This window comes from Sinohyriopsis cumingii, chromosome 11, assembly GCF_028554795.1.
Source record: "Sinohyriopsis cumingii isolate HCF-2022 chromosome 11, ASM2855479v2, whole genome shotgun sequence".
Classification (NCBI taxonomy): Eukaryota; Metazoa; Mollusca; class Bivalvia; order Unionida; family Unionidae; genus Sinohyriopsis; species Sinohyriopsis cumingii.
The window spans coordinates 68,873,501-68,898,022 of NC_142971.1; the positions used below are offsets into that span (position 1 = coordinate 68,873,501).

At 37.5% G+C, this 24,522-nt stretch overlaps 1 protein-coding gene across 2 annotated transcripts in view; it reads left to right on the forward strand.

The window, feature by feature from the left end:
* Positions 1-24,522, forward strand: part of LOC149788635 (uncharacterized) — an 84,624-nt gene that overhangs the window by 55,866 nt on the left and 4,236 nt on the right. For both annotated transcript variants that reach the window (XM_089974723.1, XM_089974724.1), the window contains exons 8-16: positions 10,424-10,772; positions 11,106-11,291; positions 14,547-14,827; positions 15,276-15,874; positions 18,263-18,408; positions 20,681-20,808; positions 21,369-21,454; positions 21,894-22,051; positions 23,904-24,028. In XM_089974723.1, coding sequence (XP_089830849.1) covers positions 10,424-10,772; positions 11,106-11,291; positions 14,547-14,827; positions 15,276-15,874; positions 18,263-18,408; positions 20,681-20,808; positions 21,369-21,454; positions 21,894-22,051; positions 23,904-24,028 — 2,058 coding nt within the window. The remainder of the gene's footprint in view (positions 1-10,423; positions 10,773-11,105; positions 11,292-14,546; positions 14,828-15,275; positions 15,875-18,262; positions 18,409-20,680; positions 20,809-21,368; positions 21,455-21,893; positions 22,052-23,903; positions 24,029-24,522) is intronic.

Consider the following 24,522-nt stretch of genomic DNA (forward strand, 5'->3'; position numbering starts at 1 on the left):
ATTTGTTTTTTGGTTTGAGTGTCGATGCGGGGATCGGCCAGTTGGACCAAAGCGACTTTGTTTCGATCGAAAAAGCGTTGGGTTTGATGAGGAATCTGAATGATTCCTTGGAGTAATTGACGTGCCGTCACCGTGAACCATCGTAAGACTTCTTTGAGACTAGCTTCTAAGACACGAGCTCGTGTTTGTGGATCTTTTTCTCGACTGATGCCATACAAGGCACGAATCAATTTGACGGGAAGATGCGACTGAAGGGACGTCATGTTCGCACTGAGAGTGAGACAGACGAAAAAGGGTCTGAGGTTTTTATAGATTTTTTTATGGGGAGTGAAATGAAGTCGAGGACGGAGACGTGTACAGGACAGGCCCTCCGTCTTGGCACCAGTGGTGAAACAAGTGGGTACGAAATCGCAAATCCTCGGGAGTCGTAGGTTTCAAATCGACGAGTAAATAGGCGTGTGGTGTTTGAGTGGCATCGTCGTACGCCTGAGTCAGCCAAGGCGTTCCTAACTGTTTGGCTAAGACTTGCACTTGCGATTTATCTCGAGGGCTTTTAAACAAGACTACGTAATGCGCATTGAGACTGATGGTGCGATGGGCTTTACTTTGTTGAAACAAATTTTGGGTGATGTAAACGACACTGGCATTACGGTGATGCCCTTTGCGCGTGAACCACAGTTTAATTTCTTCTTCGTCTTCTCCTAACATGTCGTCGAAAATGACCAAATGGGTTAGACGGGAGTCAGAGACGATGCCGTCGTCTTCTTTAGGAATGCCTTCCACAAACACGATGGAATCGCCTTGACTTTCTCGCAAGAGGTTGTACGCCGATTGCCACTCTTTGTAACACCACACGATTCGTTGAGGGGGTCGATCGATCAAATGATGTTTATGTTCGATCAAACGTTTGACGAATTCGGTTTTGCCTGAACCGCTAGGTCCAGCAATGAGCATGTTAAAGGGATGGCGAAGATACAAAGCCTCCCAACTGGCACGATCTAAGTGTTCGTCGATGACTTTGACAGTAGAGGAAGAGGGAGCAGAGACAGCAGAGGTAGCCATGGTGTGAGAAATGTCACTTGTGACACGAAAAAAACAAACAAGACAAGAGTTTATATACTTTTTCAGAATACGTTTATTGAATTTTTTTTTTCAAACATGAATACGAAAGACAAAAATGCATAAAAGCCAAAGGCTTAAGTACAAGAATAAAAGGCACATGATAACCATGAACGTGGAATAAACACAAGTGTCTGTACAACATGTTTTGGGTAAAGTTCTAACCAGTTCTACAGTAGGGGTAAGGTCACACAAGTGTCCTCCCGAAAGGGTCTTTCAGGCCTGTCCACGACAGTCCTGTCCTGGGTGACGGGTTCTTCTGGCACCGTCACTAACACAGGTTGAAAAGTAACTTTTTTCCTTGAATAACTCTCGTGCATACTGAGCCACCTCTTGTGTCCAAGCCTCAAAACCCTGGTCTCGGTGATGTCCAACATTTGACTCCTAACCAATCTGGTTTCTTCTTCGTCAACGACATGGTAAGTTACTTCAATGAACAATGAACTATCGATCTTGCCTAGGGTTCCTTTTCATATACAGACCAATACCGACGTGACCGTACGGTAAGGTGAAGTGATTGGGAAGTCGCACTCGCTTCTGGTATACAATTTGATAGACTTTTTCCAAGGGTCGACTGACGATGTGGTGAGTGGGTAAACGTACAATCTTGTTCGGTTGATAGGTGGTCACTTTAAAGTTTCCATCCTCTCCCGATTGCAAGGCTTCTTTCAATACCCCAAAGTTGACCACTCGACTGGTACGATGATTCAGAGTCAGTCCTTTCACTTTGCACGTCGTGTGCACTTCTCCTTGTTTGTCCCGGTATTCGTAGCCGTAATTTTTGGGACCGCCACTGACGAAACTTAGAATCTTGTCGTCGGGATGCTCGTCTGTCCAGGCTCCTAAACGGTCTCCTTCGATGTCAGGGTGCTGTTGAATCGGGTGATGGATGTAAATGCAACTGTCCGTGTCAAAGTACAGGACGCGTTCTTCTAACAGTTCTAAAGCTTCGTACAATTTTAAGCGAGCATGAGCTGTCACGTAAGCCGCAATGATGACATTTCCAAAAGGGTCGTCTTGTACAAAGTCCAGATCTTCTTCGTAATTGACCAAGATCAAATCCTCTCGAACGACGTCCACGTGTTTCATGTATTTGGTTTTGTCGTGAATCATCTGGAAGTAGCGGGAAGGTTCTGTCAAATATTCCGTCTTGGGTAAACACGGTCGTTGTGCCATTTTACCCCACAAGCAATTTAACATCACTTTGGCAAACGATCGCCTGCCTTCGTTTTTTTCGATGTGGTCTAAAGAGATGCCTTCTTGTGCATAGTATTTCTCTTTGAATTGTATTTGGTCTTCGGGAGTGTGACACCAGGAAGGATAGCCGCTGGCTTCTTGCTTCAGTTTCAAAAAGGCATCCACGTAGTCGGCGAAAATGCCTTTCTGAGTAGGGTCACCCTTGTGGTACTGTTGTGTCTTGGGAAAGTGGCAAATTTCGTACACTTCTAACAGTTGGTATCCCATGTCCAGAGCTTTGAATAATTCCACGCTGACCCAGGTTCCCGTCAAGGCACGTTCTTCCTGGCTGTGATGGCAAGGTTGGTTCTGGTTGCACGTTTCGGCACAAGTACGGCACAAGGGAAACATCAGTTTGCCTTGACAATGGTGAGGTAAGACGGGATGGTATAGGTTCGTGGGAGGCAAAACTTTGCACTTGATCAAGCCTTCGTATTGTCGAATGTTTTTCAGGTCGATGTGTTCCGTCAACAATTGCGGGTGCCCTACAGGAAAGCGACAATATTTGCACACGTAGGGATACAGCGAACACACGTCCAAGTATTTGATTTCTTCTCCTTTCTCTTCGTTGGCTTGGTACAGCAAACAGGTGGCATTGGTCCTTCCTCCGTACAAACTATCCCTCGGGTTCAGCGGGTCCATGAACTGGTAACTTTCCACGAGGCGTTTAAACTCGGGATCGGTTTTCAAACGGTGATCGTACTCGTGTTCCCACATTTCCACCACTTGGTATCCTTGCTGTTCTAACTTTAGGCGTCGCTGACAAGTGTCCTGGTACAAGTCTTCCATGGTTCGTTGCAAAAACTGATTTTTAGTGTCACGGTCAGGGTAGCAGACGGGACATCCGTGAAATAAGCAACCGTTAAACTCGTACAGGATCTTGGGGTTTTCTAAGTCCCAGCCATCGACCGAATACGTTCCGATGGTCTTTTCGCCTCCTCCGTTGCGGGCATGCTGAATCCATTTGTCTTCCTTGTCGCAGAAGTAATGTAACCAACGTAGGGCTTTGACCGAGTATTGACGCTTGACATAGTGGGTCGTTTGAGGACTGATGACAGCCACGGTGTTTTCAGGCATGAATCGTTGGCGGTACACTAAGGAACACGCTTTGGCAATGGTGCAAGCTTCTTTCAAAGGATCGACCCCTCCGTGTTCCATGAACAGTTCTCGAAATTTTCCACAGCAACGCCGTAAAATGTCCACGTCGGAACGACAATACTTTAGCATTTCTTCCTGAAAGTCGAAAGGGTCCGAGGCGTGAGCCTGGTACCAAGCGTAGAAAGCTTCTCGTTGTTCGGTACGCATGTTGTCGGGGTCGTAATAGTGAGCCTCAGGCAAATGGGGTAGAACGGCGTGTTGATTGGCTTCCGTATTGAAAAAGTGTGGAAAGTACCCTTTAGCCATTTCTGTCATTCCAAACGTTTTAGGCATTCGGCTCAAAGGCATGGCCAAGTAACTCATCGAATCTTTAAACTGTACTTGTCCCACTTGCATGAAAATGATTTTGGCTCCGTTCAAAGTCACTTTAGGACGTTCGGTGCCTTGTTCCGTATAGTATCTGAGAAGAAACTGTCCATCGTATCCGGAGAAATTGTGAGCCATCACCGTGGCATGACGATGACAATCTCCGTAACGTTCGATGTCCTCTTGGCTCCACGTCTTGTCGATGGGGTCTAAGACCCATTGGGCAAAATCGGCTAACGTGTTTGGTCCCCGAAAGATTTTTTCACGTCCTCCAGGAATCTTGCTGCAGTGAGGGCAATGACTGAAGATAGGTTCTTGAATACACTTCTCGCACGCTCGATGAGCCACGCAGAAATTAGGAATGTGAATGCCAGTCTCTTGCATGCATTCGAAATCGAAAAAGATGAAATTGCCTTTCTTCTTGTGACCGTCCTCTTTCTCTGGTGGGGGTTGGTATTTTTGCACGTAGCATTGGTGTTCCAAGTCCACGATGTGGTGACAAATGTGACATTTTTTCTTTCCTGAACATACGTGTGCCTTGGTATTATTGGTACGTATGACTTGTTCACACGTAGAGCACAATCTCAGGAGTTGACAAGCACATTTCTTCTGTGAACCTTGCGTTTTCAGATGTTGTTGGTAACAGGTAGGGCTGACAAATGTGCGCAGACAAGTTGAACAAGGCACTGGTTCTTCGCTCAGACAGGGTGAAGAGGCCAAACATCCTGAACATTTCAATCCACAATGCTTGTGTTGCTCTCGATTGTTATAACCATGGTCACATTTCTCACAGTAATAACCGTATCCCAGGAATCCAGTGATACTGGTAATGGTATCGAAATGGTCATCGTGATGATAGACATGAATGTATTTTCCGTCCTTAAAGTCTTGGCCTCGAAACAACAGAGACCCGCGCATTTCTTGAGGGTGCACTTTCAAGGTGTAGCGTGGAGCTAGGGCATCTTGCAATTTTTGCATCTCAGGAATGCCACAGGGTGTGTCTTTGGACAGTCCGGCTTGTTGCAACAGGAGTTCTGCTTCATTTCGTTGTTTGGCTCGATCGCATCGTTGAATAGTTTTCCAGGTTCTTTTCCATTCTACCGTGTCGTTCTTGTTGGCATAGGTTCGTCCCACCACGATGGCACGGGCTAAACACATCTGGTCTTGAGGGTTGTTAATTCGGACGAGACTCTTTTTGGTGTTGCGAAGGTCGTCCACCAATAACATCTTTTTGCATCCAGTTCCTTGAGGAGGAGAGACGTGGGCCATTTTCAGTGTGGCTTTACCATCGGTGATGTCAAACTGGTCATTAGATTGTTGTACGTGTTGAATCTTGTCCATGACTTTGGAAGGGGTCAGTTCTGCGGGTCTGCTAAACTCGATCCAAACAGGGGATTTCAAACCGTCGTGATCTATCGATAGTGTCAAGCGATCGTCTTCTTTGGCTTGACATTGTCGCTTGAGTGCGGTGAGCAAAGAATCCCACATCTCGGTGATAAACCCTTCTGCTTTCTCCAAGGGTACGTCGGCCTTGAAATCTTTAAACTTCACCGTGTAGGTGTAAGCCGTGGTTCTAAATTTTCTAGAGGAGCGCTTTTCCGTCTCTCGAATGGAATAGTACTTTTCAGGGTTGACTAAGGGTGGTGAACTTGGTTTAGAGGGTTCGGATTCTGGTTCACTCATGTCCTCTTCAAAATCACTGGCATGAATTTGTGCCAAGATTTCAGCCCTGGTACGAGGAGATAGATCACGTTTCTGCCTCTTACTTTCTTCTTCTTCTTCTTTCTTCTCGAATGAATGGGATCGTTTCATCTTGAGTGCAAAACGTCAAATGACTCAAGTTTAAACACCATAGACTAATTTATAGTCTTGCCAAACCAGCGTATATAAAAAGGGTGTGTGTCTTGTCCTTTCACTATTCATTTCACTCTCAAGCCGAGCACAACGATGGAAGAGACTAACCAGATGGAACGTTTCGTCAGAGCTTTGCGAGGGGTCATTAGAAAATTCTCTTCAGACCAGCCTACGGACTACTCTCCTTCCTTTCGAGATAAAAGTCAAGATACTTGCTATATCTGTCAGAAGAAAGGGCATTGGTCTTCAGAGTGTCCAGACCGTCAAAAAAGAAAAAAAACAGGGGCTAAAAAAGACAAAAGTCAAGATACCTGTTATTATTGTCAAGAAAAAGGACATTGGTCTCCAGATTGCCCAAAAAAGAAACAAGAGGAGTCAGAAGAAAAGAAGGATTCTTCAGAAGAAGAGAGGGATTCTTCGAAAGAAGAGAGGGATTCTTCAGAGGAAGAAGAGGAAGAAAGAAGACAATTCTATTTAAAAGAAGCAAAGAAACAGGAGAAGAAAAGAAGAAGGGAAGAAAATGAGGAAAAAACGGTGAAGAAATTCAAAAAACAGAGAGACTAAACAAGGAGAAAGAAGAAGTCAATGAACTTTTAATTAAAGTGTTCTGTGGTGAATTGTGAATTGGATTGTAAAAAAATGGATAAAAGAATACATGAATGATATAAGGTAAGTGTCTTTGAGTTTTGATTTTAAAATAAGAAGCTACACTCACGCACTCATACACAGACACGTACTATAAGGTAAAATGGGTGGGGTTTATTTTTGAGTGATTGGCAAATTGAAATTGTATTTCTTTTCGAGAAATGTGGGTGGCCCTGAAAAGGGCCTTTTTATTTTGGTGTAGGGGTGAGTTTAACCAATCAACTTTAACTGCCTTAAGCCTTTGCCACGGCCAAGGCCTACTTCTGATGATTGGGTTGAAATCACTAAGGGTGGTACGATAGGCTTAGTCACAGGGTTGGCGTGTTTAGCTCGGGAAGGTCGTATTCTCTTCGGTCGTGATAAAGAAGTCTGATACATTTGTTTCAGACTTCTTAACTCCGCTAAAATGTCCAACAGTACCGTAGCCGTTTGATTTTCACCCTCTTGTTTCTTTGCTGCTACTTCTTCTTGCTGTTGTTGCTGTTGTTTTTTTTCTTACCTCTTCTTGTTGCTGTTGCTGTTGCTGTAGGAGAAAAGCTTGTTCCGCTTCCTTTTGTCGTTGCATAAATTTCTCCAATTCTTCTTTCTGTCTCTGTCTAAAATTCTCCACTTGCGGTAATGAAGATGGTAACGAAGGTTCCGGAACAAATTCTTGCGAGGTAAGAAAATCCACAAAATCCCAATGTACCTCTTCTGAAAGTAAGTCCGGGTTCCCTTGGGCAGTCTCCCCTGCTGGTGCACCCCAATGGATCGTTTTCTGAGTTTCCGTCATGTTGAATCACTGTCGCATAGATTGACTGCACACAAGCGCTAGCAAATCTATATAGACTACGTGACGTCACAGACTGCTCTCTTCGGATTGGATGCGGGCTGACTGAATTTTGTAACGCGTGTTTGGATTGGTGAATGAACTCAATCCGTTTCAATCCTACCTGTACCTATAAATAAGCGCAGTTCAGTGCAATCACTCACTCAGCTATTCTCGTAGCCGCAAGATGTGGACTGACGTTGAATCTTCCACCTTCGTGTCTTCAATGATGTTCAGGACGGACATGCTCATGTATGTCCGATCCAAGTGGACCGTTGTCCACAGGACCACCAGCAGTTTGTGGATACGAAGAGTCTACATAGAGAGACAAGGTTGCCTCAAGAGGACTCTGATGTATGGCCCTGCTGTAAGACGCAGCTTGAGGACAAGAAGATGCCACAGATGCCCTTTATGTTAAGGGCATATTAACATAAATCCAAAGGCCCTTTTCAGGGCCCCCATATTTCTCGAAAAGAGATAGCCTTTCCATTGCCTACCCCTTTTTTTAAATTTAAATTTAAATTTAAATTTAAAAAAAAAATCCCAAAAGCCCAAACTCTATTCCCCATGTTAATTTCCCCTTGTCGCTAGACAGACCCACCCTGTTTAAATTCCTTTGACGCTATACAGTCCCCTATTCCCATGTTAATTTCCCCTTGTCGCTAGACAGACCCACACTATAGTTCCATGTTAAATTCCCCTTGTCGCTAGAGTGACCCACGATTTATTCCCATGTTAATTTCCCTTGTCGCTAATCTGACCCACGATTTTTCTCCATGTTAAATTTCCCTTGTCGCTAATCTGTCCCAGGGGGGTCTGTAATGCTAATTCCCATTGTCGCTAATGTATCCCCCTTTACTACTCCCGCTGTTCGTTTCATTCTATGCGATCGTTCCTCTCATCTTCTATCTCATTAGCATTCAATGACATCGAATTGATATTTACTATTTAATCTTGTTTTTATTCTCTTTCTGATACGAATATTTATGTTTATTCAGGTTATAGTTTGATAATCTGGATTTGTCATCTGTATGATGGAATAAACTTGATTTTTGTTTGTTTAATGAAACAGGGCAGAACAGTCTTTCTAGAAATGTCCCTGCTGGCCTCACCTGTCACAGAAACGTTCGTCTAGGGTTCTTTCTCTGCGTCGCTCTGGGACTGGTCTCGATTGCTTGGTACTCTTTACTTCACACCTAAGTTCAGCGAAAAATCTCTTCAGCTCGATGATTTGTTCTCTCAGGTCTCTAATTGCTGGCCATTGTTCTTCTTCCTGTGCTTACACTCCACCGACATGCTTTGTACCACTCTGTGTTGTATCTCAGCTCTAGCAAATGCCTCTAACTCGATAACTACATTACCGCATTGTTAGTCGTGGTGGGCCTCGATTGTTGCACCTTTAAGGGTATGCCAGAATCATTCAGAGCATCAATGAACTGTTCCTTTGTGATCATATCGACAAAAACATGGCTCGCCTCTGGGTAGGCTAAAGTCGCAAGCCGCCGTAATGCCTGCGTAAACTCTGGTAACGCGTATCAATTCTTACGAACCATACCCCTTAGCTGACGTCGGGATGGTTCGCGAGTGCGAATAGCTGTTTCAAATCTTCAACCAATTCATTGTAAGACTTCTTAACAGGTACGGCCAACAATTGCTGTCCTTGACCTCTTAGTGCAGCACCTAACTACATTTTTTTATTCCGTATAAAAATTTAGGGTTGAACACATCTGAACATGAACGATAAAATCTATCAAGTATGTATGTAGTCCCGTCGTACGACATCGGAGAAATGACCAGCCTTTTCAAGTGTCCCCGCAGAAGATCAGTCGCCTCAACACTTCCTTCTGAAACAGTTCACTTGCTTTCAGACCTCCGTCTCTAAGCGATACCTGTACTGCATCCCTTGTTGATGTGGTATCAGCTATATTCTTGATCTTATACGATGTGAGGATGTCGAGATCGCCTGTCCACTAAGGTGAATCTGTCGTCTGGAGATGATTCTTCTTTCGACGATGACCCTGCTTTTATGACTATTTCCTCACTCCTATCCATAATCCCCATTCACTGCGATTTTCTCCAATTGGATTACCTACCCCGAGTCTTGCTTTCTCAGGTTCATTATGATAGGTCTTTATTTTGGAGTTATACCCCGTTGTATCTGTTTGAGGACTGGCGCTCTAGAGTGTGACAGATTTATACTCTAGTCGGACACCATCTTATTCCCGGTTTCTTGTCGCGGCATGTAGGTCGTTAACTGGATTGTCTTCTGGATTTTTGACTGTATGGTTTTTTGGTCGCCGACTTGATGGTCAAATGGCTCGCTGAATTGTTGACAGGATCATCCTCTGGCTCGTCGAATGTATGGTTGATTAGAGCGTTTTACTGGGTCGCCGACCGTGTCATAGACTAAGTCGTTATTCTGGTTCGTCGCCTGGGTCGCTAAGTAGTAGACTAGATCGTCCTTTGTGTCGCTGGTTGAGTCGTCGATTATGTCGTGTGCTTGGTTGCTGTGTCGTCGACTAGGTCGTCTACTGTACCTTTCTTCTTGGTCGCCGACTGGGCTGCTATTTTGGTTTCCCAGACTGGGTTGTTGACTATATCGTTACTCGCACAAAATCGACAGAATAGGGCGAAACGATGAGAGAAGAGAGATCTTCATTTAATATCTATATTCATACAAGGTCGGGATAACAAGATTTGTGTACTTCTTCAATGAGCCTTGTAGCGCCTCTTTTATGGTTGAAGAAAGACCTAACTTATATCCTTATAAGATTACACTTATACACTCAAGCCAAACATTGTAACGAAACGAACATTAGCTCAAACGAAAGGAAAATTACTACATGTATTCATATATATATATATATATATATATATATATATATATATATATATATATATATATATATATATATATATATATATATATATATATATATATATATATATATATATATATAAAACCAAAAACTATTTTAGCCGTATATCTAAGTAATGCATACCTAGAATTAGTGTGCACTATACTTTTAAAGCAATTGTCGTTGCTTTTTATGTGTATTTATTTCTCGAGTAATTTTTATTATTGAAAAATGCGGTGATCATGGCCCAGAACTTCTTTCTTATGGTGTGGTGATGTTGTTTGACCCAACCATTACTTATTAATTTATAGCTGATTATTAAAGTTTTCAAAACGATCATATTACTAAGGGGTCGTACGAAACCTATAAATCTGTTATAATTGTTTAAAATATTTAGTATATTGTATTCTTCTTTTGCTCATTATCTATTTTGTTTTAGTGAGATCCGTCTGGAAACTAATAAAGTCCACGAAGGATCGAAGACATTATTTAAGAATATTGGACTTGCGGTGGAGTACATTAACAATGGAAAAGGAGACTTCTTTGTCATGATGTGCAGACGAAACACGACTGAGAATAGCGACATTGATTTCGGTTTTCAGGAGAAAGAGGAGATTGCTAGCGATGTCTTCGTGTATAGAATTTCTTGTAACCAAGGCAAGCTCCCATCTACCCTCGTTGTGCCTCTCTTCAGTGGACCAGAGGAAAAGGAGGAAGTGGTCATTAAGACCAACAATGGGAACGAGTTCATCGCTACGGATGTCTCAAATGTTAAGGATAAAGAGAAGGTACAAGTGCAGTAAACGAATTCTTGCAATTACACCTCAAAGAAATATCCTCCTTTAAGTGTCAGCAGCTTTGACACACATACACTCGTACACATTCGCACGCACGCACACACACACACTATATATATATATATATATATATATATATATATATATATATATATATATATATATATATATATATATATATATATATATAAAGGGTGTAGTTTGTTAAAGTAGTATTTGCTGATACTGGCTTTTTGTTAGTTTTTGGTCTCCATACACACAAGAAAATATCAAAGAAGTATACATTCTGCTTCTTAATTTTACCGTCTGTATATATTATTTTAGAAATGGACATGCAAGTTCAGTGCAGATCTTCAGAAATACAAAGCATTTGTAGCAGTTTGCAGACCTAAGAAAGAAATTTTTGAAGTTGGAACTGAAGCATCAACGGTCCACTCCGCAGTAGATGAGCGTGTAGAGATATCGATACCAGAAAATACTTTCGAGGAACCGACAAAAGTTACCATGGAAGTATGTAACCACAGCTGAGTTCGCTTTCATGTCATTTTTCAGTTGAAAAATAAATATAATTATTTTTGTATCATTGAGTCTCCATTTACCGTTCGATATACGTTTTCCAGAAATAATTGATTGCGATGTTGGTAAACTTAATGATCAATTTTATTAAATTACATAAAAACGGTCAACTTTTCGTAGACTACAGTGTTGGAAATGACGTATCTTTAGGTACAGACAAAATATTAGTTTTCGATGTTCTAGAAACTTGTTTTTGGCAGATTTGTCTTCTATGTTACACTTATGAACAAGTAGGTATGGACTGTAATTATAGTCTTCTTTCTAAAGTAATTATGGATTGTAATTACAGATTTATGTTCATTCTTCAGATGGCGAATTACATTTGGCATTCAAACATTTAATAACTGAGGTATTTCAAATGAAAAACTATATTTATGATATACATTCAAAGTTAATATAATCACGCAATTTTCTTTGTCGGAATGACGATCATCGCTGTTAATGTACCCCTTTATCGTAATGAAGCCCATCACTATTACTGTACCCCTTTATTGGAATAACGCCAATCACCGTTACTGTACTCCTTTATCGGAATGATGCCTGTCACCGTTAGTATACCACTTTACCAGAATGACGCGCATCTCCGTTACTTTACCCCTTTATCAGAATGACGCCCATCACCATTATTGTACCCCTTTATCGGAATGACGCCCATTACCGTTACTGTACCTCTTAATTGGAATGACTCCCATCACCATTACTGTACCCCTTTATCGGTATGACGCCCATCACTGTTATTGTACCCCTTTATCGGAATGACGCTCATTACTTACTGAACCCCTTTATCGGAATGAGTCCCATCATCGTTACTGTATCCTTTATCGGAATAAGTCCCATCATCGTTACTGTACCCTTTTATTGGAATGAGTCCCATCATCGTTACTGTACCGTTTATCGGAATGACGCCCACCATCGTTACTGTACCCCTTTTGATCTGATCGTATTATGTGTTAAAGTAATGCCGACCAAACTTATGAGATAATAAGACCAGCTGAAAAGTGGGCATTGTCCTATGAGAAGTGAATATTCATCATCACAAACTGAAAAGATCTGCATACATTCTAAAGTATCTGTAGGGAGCTGCAAAGGATGCAAATCTGCTCAATTGTTAGGTCCATTACATGCAACTGAGTTGACCAAGACGACAATGAATATTGTCCGCATAAGATGAATGTCTGCTAAGTAAAATACATTTATACAAGTTACTTTGTATATGTATGAATTGTAATGCCGATAATGCTAGTTTATTATTATTATTATTATTATTATTATTATTATTATTATTATTATTATTATTAAGTTTTAGATAACAGTTCAAAGAAATATTCAGCACGTAATAAGCACAAGAATTCAGACACGATCAATACATCAGTATATTCCAACGATTATTGAGGGATTAGTCACGATATCATATAAATAATACACAGTTATAAAAACTTTATTTTCAACATTATCTCGATTTTGAAATGAATAACCCCGTTTCCTTGATGGTAAAATAAGGCCACCGCATCGTTATGGACAAACACGTCCAAAGCACGATGGCGTCTATCAAACCGTATGGCAATATGGAACCCATTAGTATAGCACACGTGAAGATGCATCACTTTATTTCATTTAAACAATTGTTCTCAGAGGAGCACAATTCATAGACGATATTATGTTTTTTGAGTATATATAAAGAAATATTTCATGAATGGCAACAGAAAATGTTGTCATTTCATTTCTGAAATATTTCCTTACATCTGCTCAAAAAATTGTCGATTTTCTTGCATTATATACTTTAAGGCACAAACCGTGGATTTGATTGATTATTTTTCTCTATTGTGTTCATCGTTATTAATGGCTGCATTACTACATCGATGAAAATAGCTTCCTAAATAGTACAAAAACATTTTAGAAATGTAGCTTGTACATATAATGTTTCAAATTGTGTATTTCGTCATATTAATGGCTATATTTATACACAAATGAAGAAAATTATATTTTAGCTAACTCATTTGATTGCGCGGATTAATACAGCGCGCATGTTTGGTGGGTGGGTGGTTGCTTTCCATAGACTTCAGAAAAAATGTTTTAACTCTGAGTTTACTTTTAAGTTATTGTTTTCTATCTTGTTTATTTTTCCATTCAAACTTGAATTTTTGGTCCTTGTAAGATTGCAGTCTAGTGCGGTAAGATATCCTACATCCAAAGTTCGAATGTCACCTTAATTTCTTTTTAAAGTCAACACCTCTCAATGCCTGATTCCTTCAACGTTTTCACACATGATTAGGACTGGTACAAGAGTTAAAACGGTTACTTAAATAATTTTATTAATGTGTGAAACAAGCGTTTTATCCTCCAAACATGAGCCTGTTTTTCGTAGAGTGAAACAAATGTGCGTTACTATATAGGTGAAGCAGAATACGGAATAACAACACAAGTTATGTAAGTTCAGTTACTGACACCTTGCAAAATTCACGTGGAAAACTAATTATAAAAAAATAATATTTGAAGTCTACTTTTTATTATTTTGAGTTTGTTTTTCACCTTACCTGATGGCTCCTCCTTATTGATTACATACATGAGTACTAGATGTTCTACAACCCTGACACATTTTAAGATCTGTTGATTCTGATGGGGTGGGGTGGAGGGAGAAGATACATGATATAAAAATAGAAAAGGCAAAATTATCGCAATACAAGTTTGAAAAACATACCCGAGAACACATGCATTTTCTAAATGAAAAAAGAAACTAGTTGCAAAAATGATATAGGCACTGCGGTGATATAATTTTACTCACAATCACATATTTCATTATCACAATATATTTGAAAATATTATATAACAAAATATCATACAATAGGATTTAAATGGTAATACTCCATATCACCAGTACATTAAAGATACGTAGCAAAACTATTTCAGCAAGATTCTTAATTCTCTTAAATGTGACAGTAACAAGAATCTTGATCTGTCTGATTTGTGAAAGCATCACTTGAAGACCATAAAATCTTTACTTCAGACCACAGACCAAAGACAGTTCATACAAATGTAATACATTAATAAACATAAGGTATTCAATTAAAAATATAAAGAAAACAAATTCTTGTTTTTTTGTGTTTCATTTTTCACTAAATGTTCACTCGAAAATATCAGTATGATGTATGTTGTGTGCGTATACCTTGATTACTTAAATACTAATCACAGATAACCGAGCCACCGGAGACCATTGAAAGAAAGACAGAAGATTTCAAAGACATACTGTCTGCGACTTCATTCTACTCCATCGTTGCAGAGGGTGGACAACCAACCAAGTCTATCAACTTCAAAGTGCCACTTCCTACTAATTTCTATGGGGATGGGAGCGTCGTCATTCTTAGCATGGACAAAGACGACGAAGAAGAAGATGAAAATAGTTGGTCTATCTTAGACTTTGATGCAAAAGTTATCGATGACAGAATTGTTTTTGATGTGACTTCCTTCTCGGTGTAGGTTTATTTTAAAAATCTTTTATAAATCATGCTTTCATTCCTGCTTTAGACTAAATAAATAACTTCTTCCTCAGAACGTGATCTTTACTAGGTTAATGTTTAGTAGGCCCAGTTTCAAATCTCAACTAAGTTGAGCCACCTCACCATAAAGGATTTACCTTTATTTCCAATTTTAGATCCAGGCTCAATTCGTGCTGAAACTTAATCTAGTGTTTTGTGGCAGATTTGTCTTTTAACAGTTCTCCTCATTTCATTTTTAGAAAACAGTTTATTACCGCTCTTACCAGATAAGCGTTTTTGTTTTCAAAATAGAATTCCACTTTGCATGTTTTCTTCTTTATTTGATTATGAAAGCTAATACTTGTAAGTTCTCTTCGTTATTTTCATGCACGTAAAAAGAGGAACTACATGCAACCCGTTTTAAAAATCTATTTTAATTTTCCAGGAAAGTTGGCGTCGAGTCTCACTACCTCAAAAAGTCTGGAAACGACCATGTCCTTAAGCGGCAGGTCAGTCAGCTCTACAGAAAATCTAGACGACGGGAACATTTCGTTATTTTTCTCATGTTGATGAAACGTATAGGGGAGACAAATACGTGGAATGTGACAGTTGAATGTTGCCACGAGGACAAAGTGGAGGAGAGACAGAAGCACTGGGAGAATGAGAGTTATGAGAAACAGGAGGATAAATCTCAAGATCAGATTATAGCTCTGTCTAAACAAAAGTATCGAGTAAAACTGAACGATGCCATAAAGGTTGTAGGAACAAGTGAAGACGTGAATTTGGAGTTCCATCCTAAGAGATATAATTTTCAGCAGTTCATTATTGAGATGAATGAGGAAAAACCTTTTGTCACTGGGAAGCTGGAGATTATCCAGCTTCCATTAAGGCCTGGCTCGGCTGGAGACGACGAAAAACCTGATGAAGAAATCCTGCTGAAAAGCTTTGAATTCGAACTACATAGGATTGTCGTGCAAACCGTGTCCGATGCAATTGATAATATGTCTAAATCTGAAGAAATTACAGATCCTAAAGATTCGTCAGGTAAATCAACAATATCTTATTGGAAATTCAAGTAAGATTCAACATTAGTACTTTGGAAAATTGTTAATTTACAAAAATACACACTCTCTGATCATATGATGAAGACTGGTTAATAAGTTAAACGTGGATTATATTTGCGTTCTAAAATGATAATATAACGCAGCAAATATAGGTATTGGATCTGAAAAAAACATACGTGAGTAAATAAATGAAAATGAAATTTCAGGACTGAAATATACTATTTTATGCAATTCTGCATTAATAAAATGCCTAACCTATACTTTAATGTTTAAAATTTCGTTTAAAAAAAAACACAACCGGCTCCAAATGACCTCGACCACCTTTAATGTATTAGTTGTTTAAGGCATGTTACAAAGCTTTCATTATTTTAGCAGCGTTATTTCGTTATAAATAAATGGGAATAAGAACATGGTTTCTGTCGACCAAATAAATGTTTAGATTACCCGAAAACGTAGAGAGTCACTTAGTAATATATCTTGACGCTTAATCATAAAAAACCCAACTAACTTCGCATTCATGTAAAAACAAATATCTATTCTGAATATAAATAGTATTTTCAACAAATTAGACTGCATGTCACTCTCGCCACCGTGTCGAAACCGCCCTTCTGAAAGTAGTAAACGACATTCTCTCTCATTTTAATTGTGGAAAGATTACGGTTGTCACCATCCCTGATATATCCGTTCGATTTCGCAAAACAGACCATGATATGTTACTTCAACGTCTTCAGCATGTCTTTGGCATTCATTATGCAGCCTTACTATGTTCAAATTATATTTAGTTGAAAGGACACAAATTGTTTCCGTAAATGGCAAAAATTCCGGCCCACTTCATCTATGTATTCGTATTCCACAGGGTTCAGTTCTTGGACACTTTCTCTTCATTCTATACACTCAGACCCTCGCAAGTGAAATAGTTTAATATTCGGTGTCTCACCTTTTGTACGCTCGTGATACCCAAATAGACAAATCTAGTCACCCATTTCGTTGACAGTCCCCATTCCAAAATACATATCAGAACTCGCCCATGTGTACACCCCTTGTAGATACTTACACTTTTCTTCTGACACGTGTATTCTCGTTATTCCAACCACCTTAACAAAGTGCTACCAACAAAAGTATTTTTCTTTTGCGTACCAGGGCCAAGCAACTTGGAACGAATTTCCTTTTGGACCTCAACACAATAACACTGTGATCTCATTCACTGGTGCTCTAAAGGTTTACATATATAGACTGCAAGAAAAGATTTAAGACTCCACAAAGTCTAATTAACCTAAATTATTTTTGGCATATTTGTCTTTGTAATTTCATGTTATTTGTGTTTGCAATCGTCTGTCTGTCTGTCTCTTTGTCTCTGTCTTTGTCTAGCTGTCTGTCTGTCTGTCTGTCTGTCTGTCTGTCTCTCTCTCTCTCTCTCTCTCTCTCTCTCTCTCTCTATATATATATATATATATATATATATATATATATATATATATATATATATATATATATATATATATATGTGTATGGTCTTATATGTTACCTTATATTGTAAAGCACTTTGAGCATATAACGATGAAGCGCTCTGATAAGTCTTTATTATTAATATCATTATTATTATTATTATTATTATTATAATATTATTATTACAAATTTCTCAGTATATTACGTTTTAAATGCATGCTTTAACGCTTATGCAGATCTTCTGCTTAAAAACGTAAGCATTTTATAGGTTGCTATATCAAGATATCAATCACATTAAAGCTGTAAGTAAGCAAAAATTAGTTTTGTGCAAAATTGACTCTTCCAAGTCAGTAAATAAGCGAAATGACATGCCACCTCGGACATACAATTTAGTTTGCTCTGTTCTTCTTGGTTTCTAGAATTATAGCACGATTTCATTGAGAATCAGTTATTGACTTGTTTGTAGTCTGTAATAGTATAGTAGACATCTGTAGTTTCTTGTCACGGTTGTAGCAATTTATTTTGTAACATGTAGAAAATATGTCAATACAAAGAGGAAAATAAATCATTTGAGTAAATTAACACTTGTCATGTAAATCTTGTCACGATTAAACCAAGCTTTAAGAAAAAGGTTACATTTTTATTTGTAAATGGTGTCATACATGTAAATGAAAAATCATCAAATCAAAAAGTCATTCGTGAACTATTTTTCTCTGGTGATAGTGTTCAAGTTTATAACGTGAAGAAATATGTTGAATCCTGTAATGAAGCATTTATCTAATATTTCATTTTCTGTGGTTTGTTTCCGATACCCTGATACTTTTCTCTCAAACTAAATCATGCGAAGTGTGTGAGTGAAGAGAAAATAGGAGAACAAATTCCAAAAAGATATTATTTTCCCACATGTTCTGCATTATTTCAGAATTCCTGAATGACAACTACATGAAAAAGCTGATGGCACAGGTAGAAGACGACTGGTTCCCAGTGATAATTCTAATGGGAATATCTTTTGCGGAGGTAGAGCAGGTCCTTACTACGCAAGGTGACCTATGGGACTCGCTCATTTCGGTAAAAAAAATGCATACTGAATACCTTTTCCTTTTTTTCTTTCCATTTTGTAATACATTGATAAATGCATCATCTGTATAATTCTGTCACAAGAATTGTGTCTACGTTGCTTATAAATCAGAATCAGAGAAAGAAATAGCATGACTGCGTTGAACCAAGACATTAAATTCGTTTTTAGAATATTTATTTGCCTAAAAGTTCCTTTACTAAAAACTGCAACAAAATATCTTCTTGAAGAATCGGAAGCAACCTATGCATAGTGTTGCTTTCACCTAGAAACAATGGCCGCTAGAATGCAAGCTTTAACATACATTGTATATTTCTACATTGATTGCTTACCAAATATAACTTAGTATGTAACTATCTATCTGGATCATCAACTTGCGCACAAGAAGTAAATACAAGTAGATTTTGGTTATATATATTTATGGATGCAAAACGTGCACTAAAGTTACTTACATCTTCATCCACTTTTTACCTCATACTAGAACTATTAAAATAATAACGTTATAACAACGTTACAAAGATCAAGAACAAGTGTTGTTTTCGGCAATGACTTGTACTTAATATGTTACGTTTGCTTATGATTTACTACGTTAAATGAAACGAATGTTGCTGTGGATACGTATACGATGCTACATGAATAATCGAATCTAATCATGAGCCACGCCATAAATATATTGACCTAATCGTTCATGAGATAGATATTATATACCTCTCTCTCACACAACTATATATATATATATATATATATATATATATATATATATATATATATATATATATATATATATATATATATATATATATATATATATATATATATATATATATATATATATATATATATATATATATGTGTGTGTGTGTGTGTGTGTGTGTGTGTGTGTGTGTAGTTATGATTTAATTATATCTGATTTAATATACATTTATTTCCATTTAATTGTTTCTCAGTTTTGTTTCTTTTTTATTACATGATATTGTAATGTAAATGTATTCACTGGAGATGATAATTGTTCCAGAAAATAGTTTGACCTTGACTGTTTTGGTAAACACCATGTGTTAATCTAGATCCTGACCATGATTCAAAATTATTAGCAACCTCTTACATAAGTTTTATTTTAATATTAAAATAACTGGTTGTTGTCGAGGTTATGATGGGACTAATGATTTAAGATGTAGACCAATTTGTTTTTATTTCTTAGAGTAAAATAATTGGTTTTCGTCCGAGCCACCCGGGATGTACGTGACTTTTAACAAGTACATAATTTCTACGAGATTCTGGAACATGATCACGTGAACCCTCTTTGCGTTTTAGATTACGATATAACCTTTGTTTTGGAAAGATATTCTCAGTGTTAGTTGCGCTCTCAGTTGTGTTGTTTGCATTCGAAAGTATTAATTATTTTTCTTCCCAGGAAAATACGTGTGCGTATGTGAAATTGTTGAACAAGGACAGCTTTAATAAATGTTTATTCAGATTTCCAAAACCGGAGTGATATTTCTTGTTTCTACAAGGAACTGTAAACTTCAACACTACATATTACAGTATACGTCATTGTCTTCCATCTTGGATTTTTCGTCGGGACTCGAACTGGAAATCATTAGAACATTTTATTATTAGGACTGCTAAAATTTTATTCGTTCTTTATTCTTGGATAATTTTTTGGATGTGATTCTTAAAACCCATAAGTTCATATTTTTTTCATTTTTAAAGAATTTTTCTATGGAAATAAATATTTGTTATATTTTTCAAAGCTTGTTGTTTTCATTCTTATTTGTGTTACTGTTTATTTGAGACTAAACATGTAACATACGAATATATATATATATATATATATATATATATATATATATATATATATATATATATATATATATATATATATATATATATACCAGTAAGTTTCACCAATTTGTATTAAGAATGGTTGATAAGAAGTACTCACGAATCGAATGGCAAGTGCCTTGTTCAGAATGTATAACACAATCAAAATTAAGATGGAAATTGTCTCCAATCGAAAAGTCACATTCAAAAACTGGATTGCCAGCTAAATGATTGTCATACAGGTCAGCTTAAAAGTTGAATTGGGAGGCTTGCTGTGTAATATACAATGCAGCCATGTATCTAATGAGTAACATGAGGGTGGGAGTAGCTATAGTATTTGTTAATAATTTGATTACCGGAACGTTTGGAATCATTTTATACGATGATCCATAGAGTGTTTTCCCCACGTACAAATGTTAACCAATCATAGTGGTTTTTTTCCAGATGATTCTGAGCTGGCGTAATAAAAGCAAAGCACAAGAACATTTAGGAGTTCCTGTAATCATTTCTGCTCTCGCAAAAGGTGGTGCATTTGCTCTGAGCAGAACGTTTTGTGGAGACCTAAAGAAGTGGCAAGTATTACTGCAAGCAATTTCTTTGTAGAGCAACATTAAATACATATTTTAAAAAATAGCAGTAGACAGAAAATATGCTCTCTTTAGAACTGATATTTTCTTTGCTTGTTCAAGGTTCTGTTCTTAACAGTACATTGGAGATACTACGTCATCGTCTGAAGCAGGATGTTGTTTAAATAACAATTTTGTTTCTTCAGACAATATTCATTTGAAATGTGAAGAAATATTGTATGCTATAAAATAGACCATCGAATTTGTCTAACGTTACCCGCTGTAACTAATATTGTAGTTTCTGTGTAACTTTTATCTATATTATTACATAACACCATAGCCTTGTAAATGTTAAAGTTTAAAAATGTCACAAAATCATTCAGATTTTCTGAAACTAAAATTTTCACAGTTGTATTTTGAAACCTGAACCAAAGATTTGTTATCAGTAAACTGTTTCCATTGTAAGAATAATTATTGATTAAGTAGTTTTCAAAAAAATCGGATAAGAAGGCTGCCGGTAGTGTATAGAAAAAAGCTATTTGACGTGTTTTAAAATTAATTTTCAGGCATGACAAGCAAGAGACCCGTGATGATGACTTTTGCAAGTGGCTTAAGAAAGCCTATGCGGACAGCAACTTGCTCAATCCAGGAGGTAAAATAGTAGAACGTTAATGAAGAGATCATATGAGACCCCTTTATTTATTACACTTCTTGTTAAATTCGCACCATTGTCATATATAACTGCCGATGCAGTCTTAATGCTTTACCGATAAAAATCACTAACTTCACTGCATTATGAAGCTGGGAGTTTCTGTTCAGCCTGTTACATAAAAACTTTGAAACAACAAACAAATCTGGATGATATTCATACCTAGCTTTAAGGGACAACATCTTTAAATCTTTTGATAGTCCTCCATCAGTAGGATAGAAGACTCTGCTTTGCATTTATTAAACCAATTTTTGCCTTTTTAAACCAGTTTTTACTTTTTAAATTTAATTGACTTTCCAGTAACAAGCGCTAACGTACCAATATCTGTAAGATGTCCAATATACCTATGATATTCTTTTATGCTACTATTTTTCACCTGCAGATTATCCCCCTCCAATGTCAGACAGCTATCTTGCGATTGTCAGTACACAGTTAGAACCCTCCTTCGAAATGGCTCAAGCGTTACATCTCACTAAGGAAGAACACAGTTTGGTTTTCGAAGACAAAGCCTACATAAGCGACCGTTTGAAGTCTATGAAGGTATTTAAGACATTGACTTATGAATATCTATTTTCGGCTCGTTGTGCAAGTGACATGAAGTTTTTGTCTTGAACAAGTCGTGCCATATCCTTCGACATTGCTGTTTTCAAAATCTTCATCAAATCTTTTTCTAAATTCTAACAACATTTGTCATCGATATAAGATAAAAATTTCTTCTTCTTAGAAAATCCATAATTAAATGTTCTCTTCTTGTTGGAAATTAGACTCAGATAAAGGTTGTTTAATATACCAAACATGATGCCTAAATGCTACCAAGCGCGGCTGCTTGTTTTAAAACTTGAAAGGGTTTTAAATATTGCTGTTAAAAAAGATGACAACAGAAGCGACTTTTTCTAAGAAACACAAATTTACCGAACTTTACTGGGGCGTTCTTGGTATAAAGCGCCTTCAAATTCATGCAAATTATGATAGTTATCAAATATGGCATATGTTACAACAAAATAGAAAAATCTTGAAACGTCTTCTTCTTAAAAACCAATTGACAGATTTAGATAAAAATGGAGATAAATTAATTTAACATGGCGATTTTGAATGTTGTTCCAAATCATTCTGACATGCCATCAATTACTGTTTCCTTTACGAACAGACTTAAAATTACATTTTCGTAGAAATTGTCCAGTATAACTGGACAAATGTTACAGAAAGCATCCTGAACAAGAAAAAAAAACCCCACATCAAAACACCTGCAATACTAGTTTAGTTTTGGTTACTCAAAATAGACGGAAAAAGAAGCATTCTAAATTAATGTCTTAGCTCAGAACTCAGGCAACTGAAGGCAACTGAAATTTATCCAGACCGCACTGTTTAGAATTGAAAAAACAAGAAAACACATAACAACCTTACATAGAATCACCCATCAAAAATGAATGGGCAACATTTACAGAAGGCATCCTTGTATAAAGCCCTTTCAGGATTCAAAATGGAGAAAGATAATACAAAATTAAAGACAGAGAAATTTTGCCGCATTTTTCATGTCATATTTCTTCAACAACATTGGAAGAAACGATTTCTGCAGAAAGCATCCTACCGATTCTTAATATCTGGGCAACTGATGTTACCTTTGGCTATTAGCAAGCTGTCAGATATGTAAATGATCTCATGCCCACCTGACAGTTTTTTTTAAAAAAATAATTTTTGTTTGTAACCTTTTTGCATTAACGATGTCAATCATCGAATAAAGATCATTCAGTCTGTACAACAAAGTGCTCTTTCACTATCAGATGGGATCTCAGTTTCTTCAACAGCAAGATGAATAACGTTTTCTACACAAAGAGTTGAGCAAAAGTAAACTGATAACGAAGAACGGTTGCAACACGTACAATTGATACAGATTCGCCATCAGTTATCCTTATATCGAAAATTATATATAAAATGTTAAAGATGAGAGTCGTATGCTTTATGATCTTTCCATCGATATTGTCCAGCCAATCACTATTAAATTTAGCATTACCCCACCGTGAAACAGATGCGTGATGCTAGGCCCAATTAGGCTTGTTTGATCTTTCCTTAACTACGGTTCCTAAACTGAAAATATTGCATTTAAAGGATATTTAGCTAGTGTCGTTTTTAGATTACTAAACAGTGACGTACTATCATTTGTGATTAAATTTAATTGAAATTTTATTGTCAATTTTTCACCACCATTGCCGAAGCTTTGGTTACATAGACATATCGTAACAAAGAGTTTCATTCTCTGGTACTCATATAATCGGGTATTCTTTGTTTGCAGTTCTCAGAAAAAATAGCAAAAAAGACTATAGTTTGCAAGGTACCGTTCGTTTTTTGAGTAGTTTTGTTTCCTCACATTTCACTTTCAACATTTCTGTTCAAGCTGTTGGTCATGTTCCGAATGAAGTGCCCGTCACTGATCAAGGGATTGGACAAACTGATCAGGGCCCTTGAGGCCTTGAAGAAGCCCCGACCTAAAAAGTGGGCAATGATGTGTGCTAGGGCTTGGTAAGTTGGATCATAATATCTGTGAAATATGTATTTCTCCCCTGTTCTTTATATTGCAGGGTCAGATCAGTTTTTTCCTACAGTTCCGCTCAGCCTTCGTCCCAGATAGCACTTTGCTAATGGACAATAACAGCATCATGCATGTGATCTATTTCAGATTTTTTTTTCTTTTCTTTTACTTGTTGATTTAAAAAACAAACAAACAAACACGCAGTCTGTTTGAGTTGATTATCCATTCCGGAAAATCATCTTTCGTGCTGTCAATTTTCTAAATGACTCCATCATAAATCTTGGCTCACGAAAGAAAATAAATGCTTTTTGTAAAAAGAGTTAATATTGAGTTATTATTATATAATATCCAAATGTTTCTAAATGGTCACCTGCACTAGATGGTCTTTGGAATATGTTCGATCAAACTTGGTATTTTATTACCAATGCAAAGCACATATACTTTAATATAAATGGAAAGATATAGCGAGGCTCCAGTATTGTAT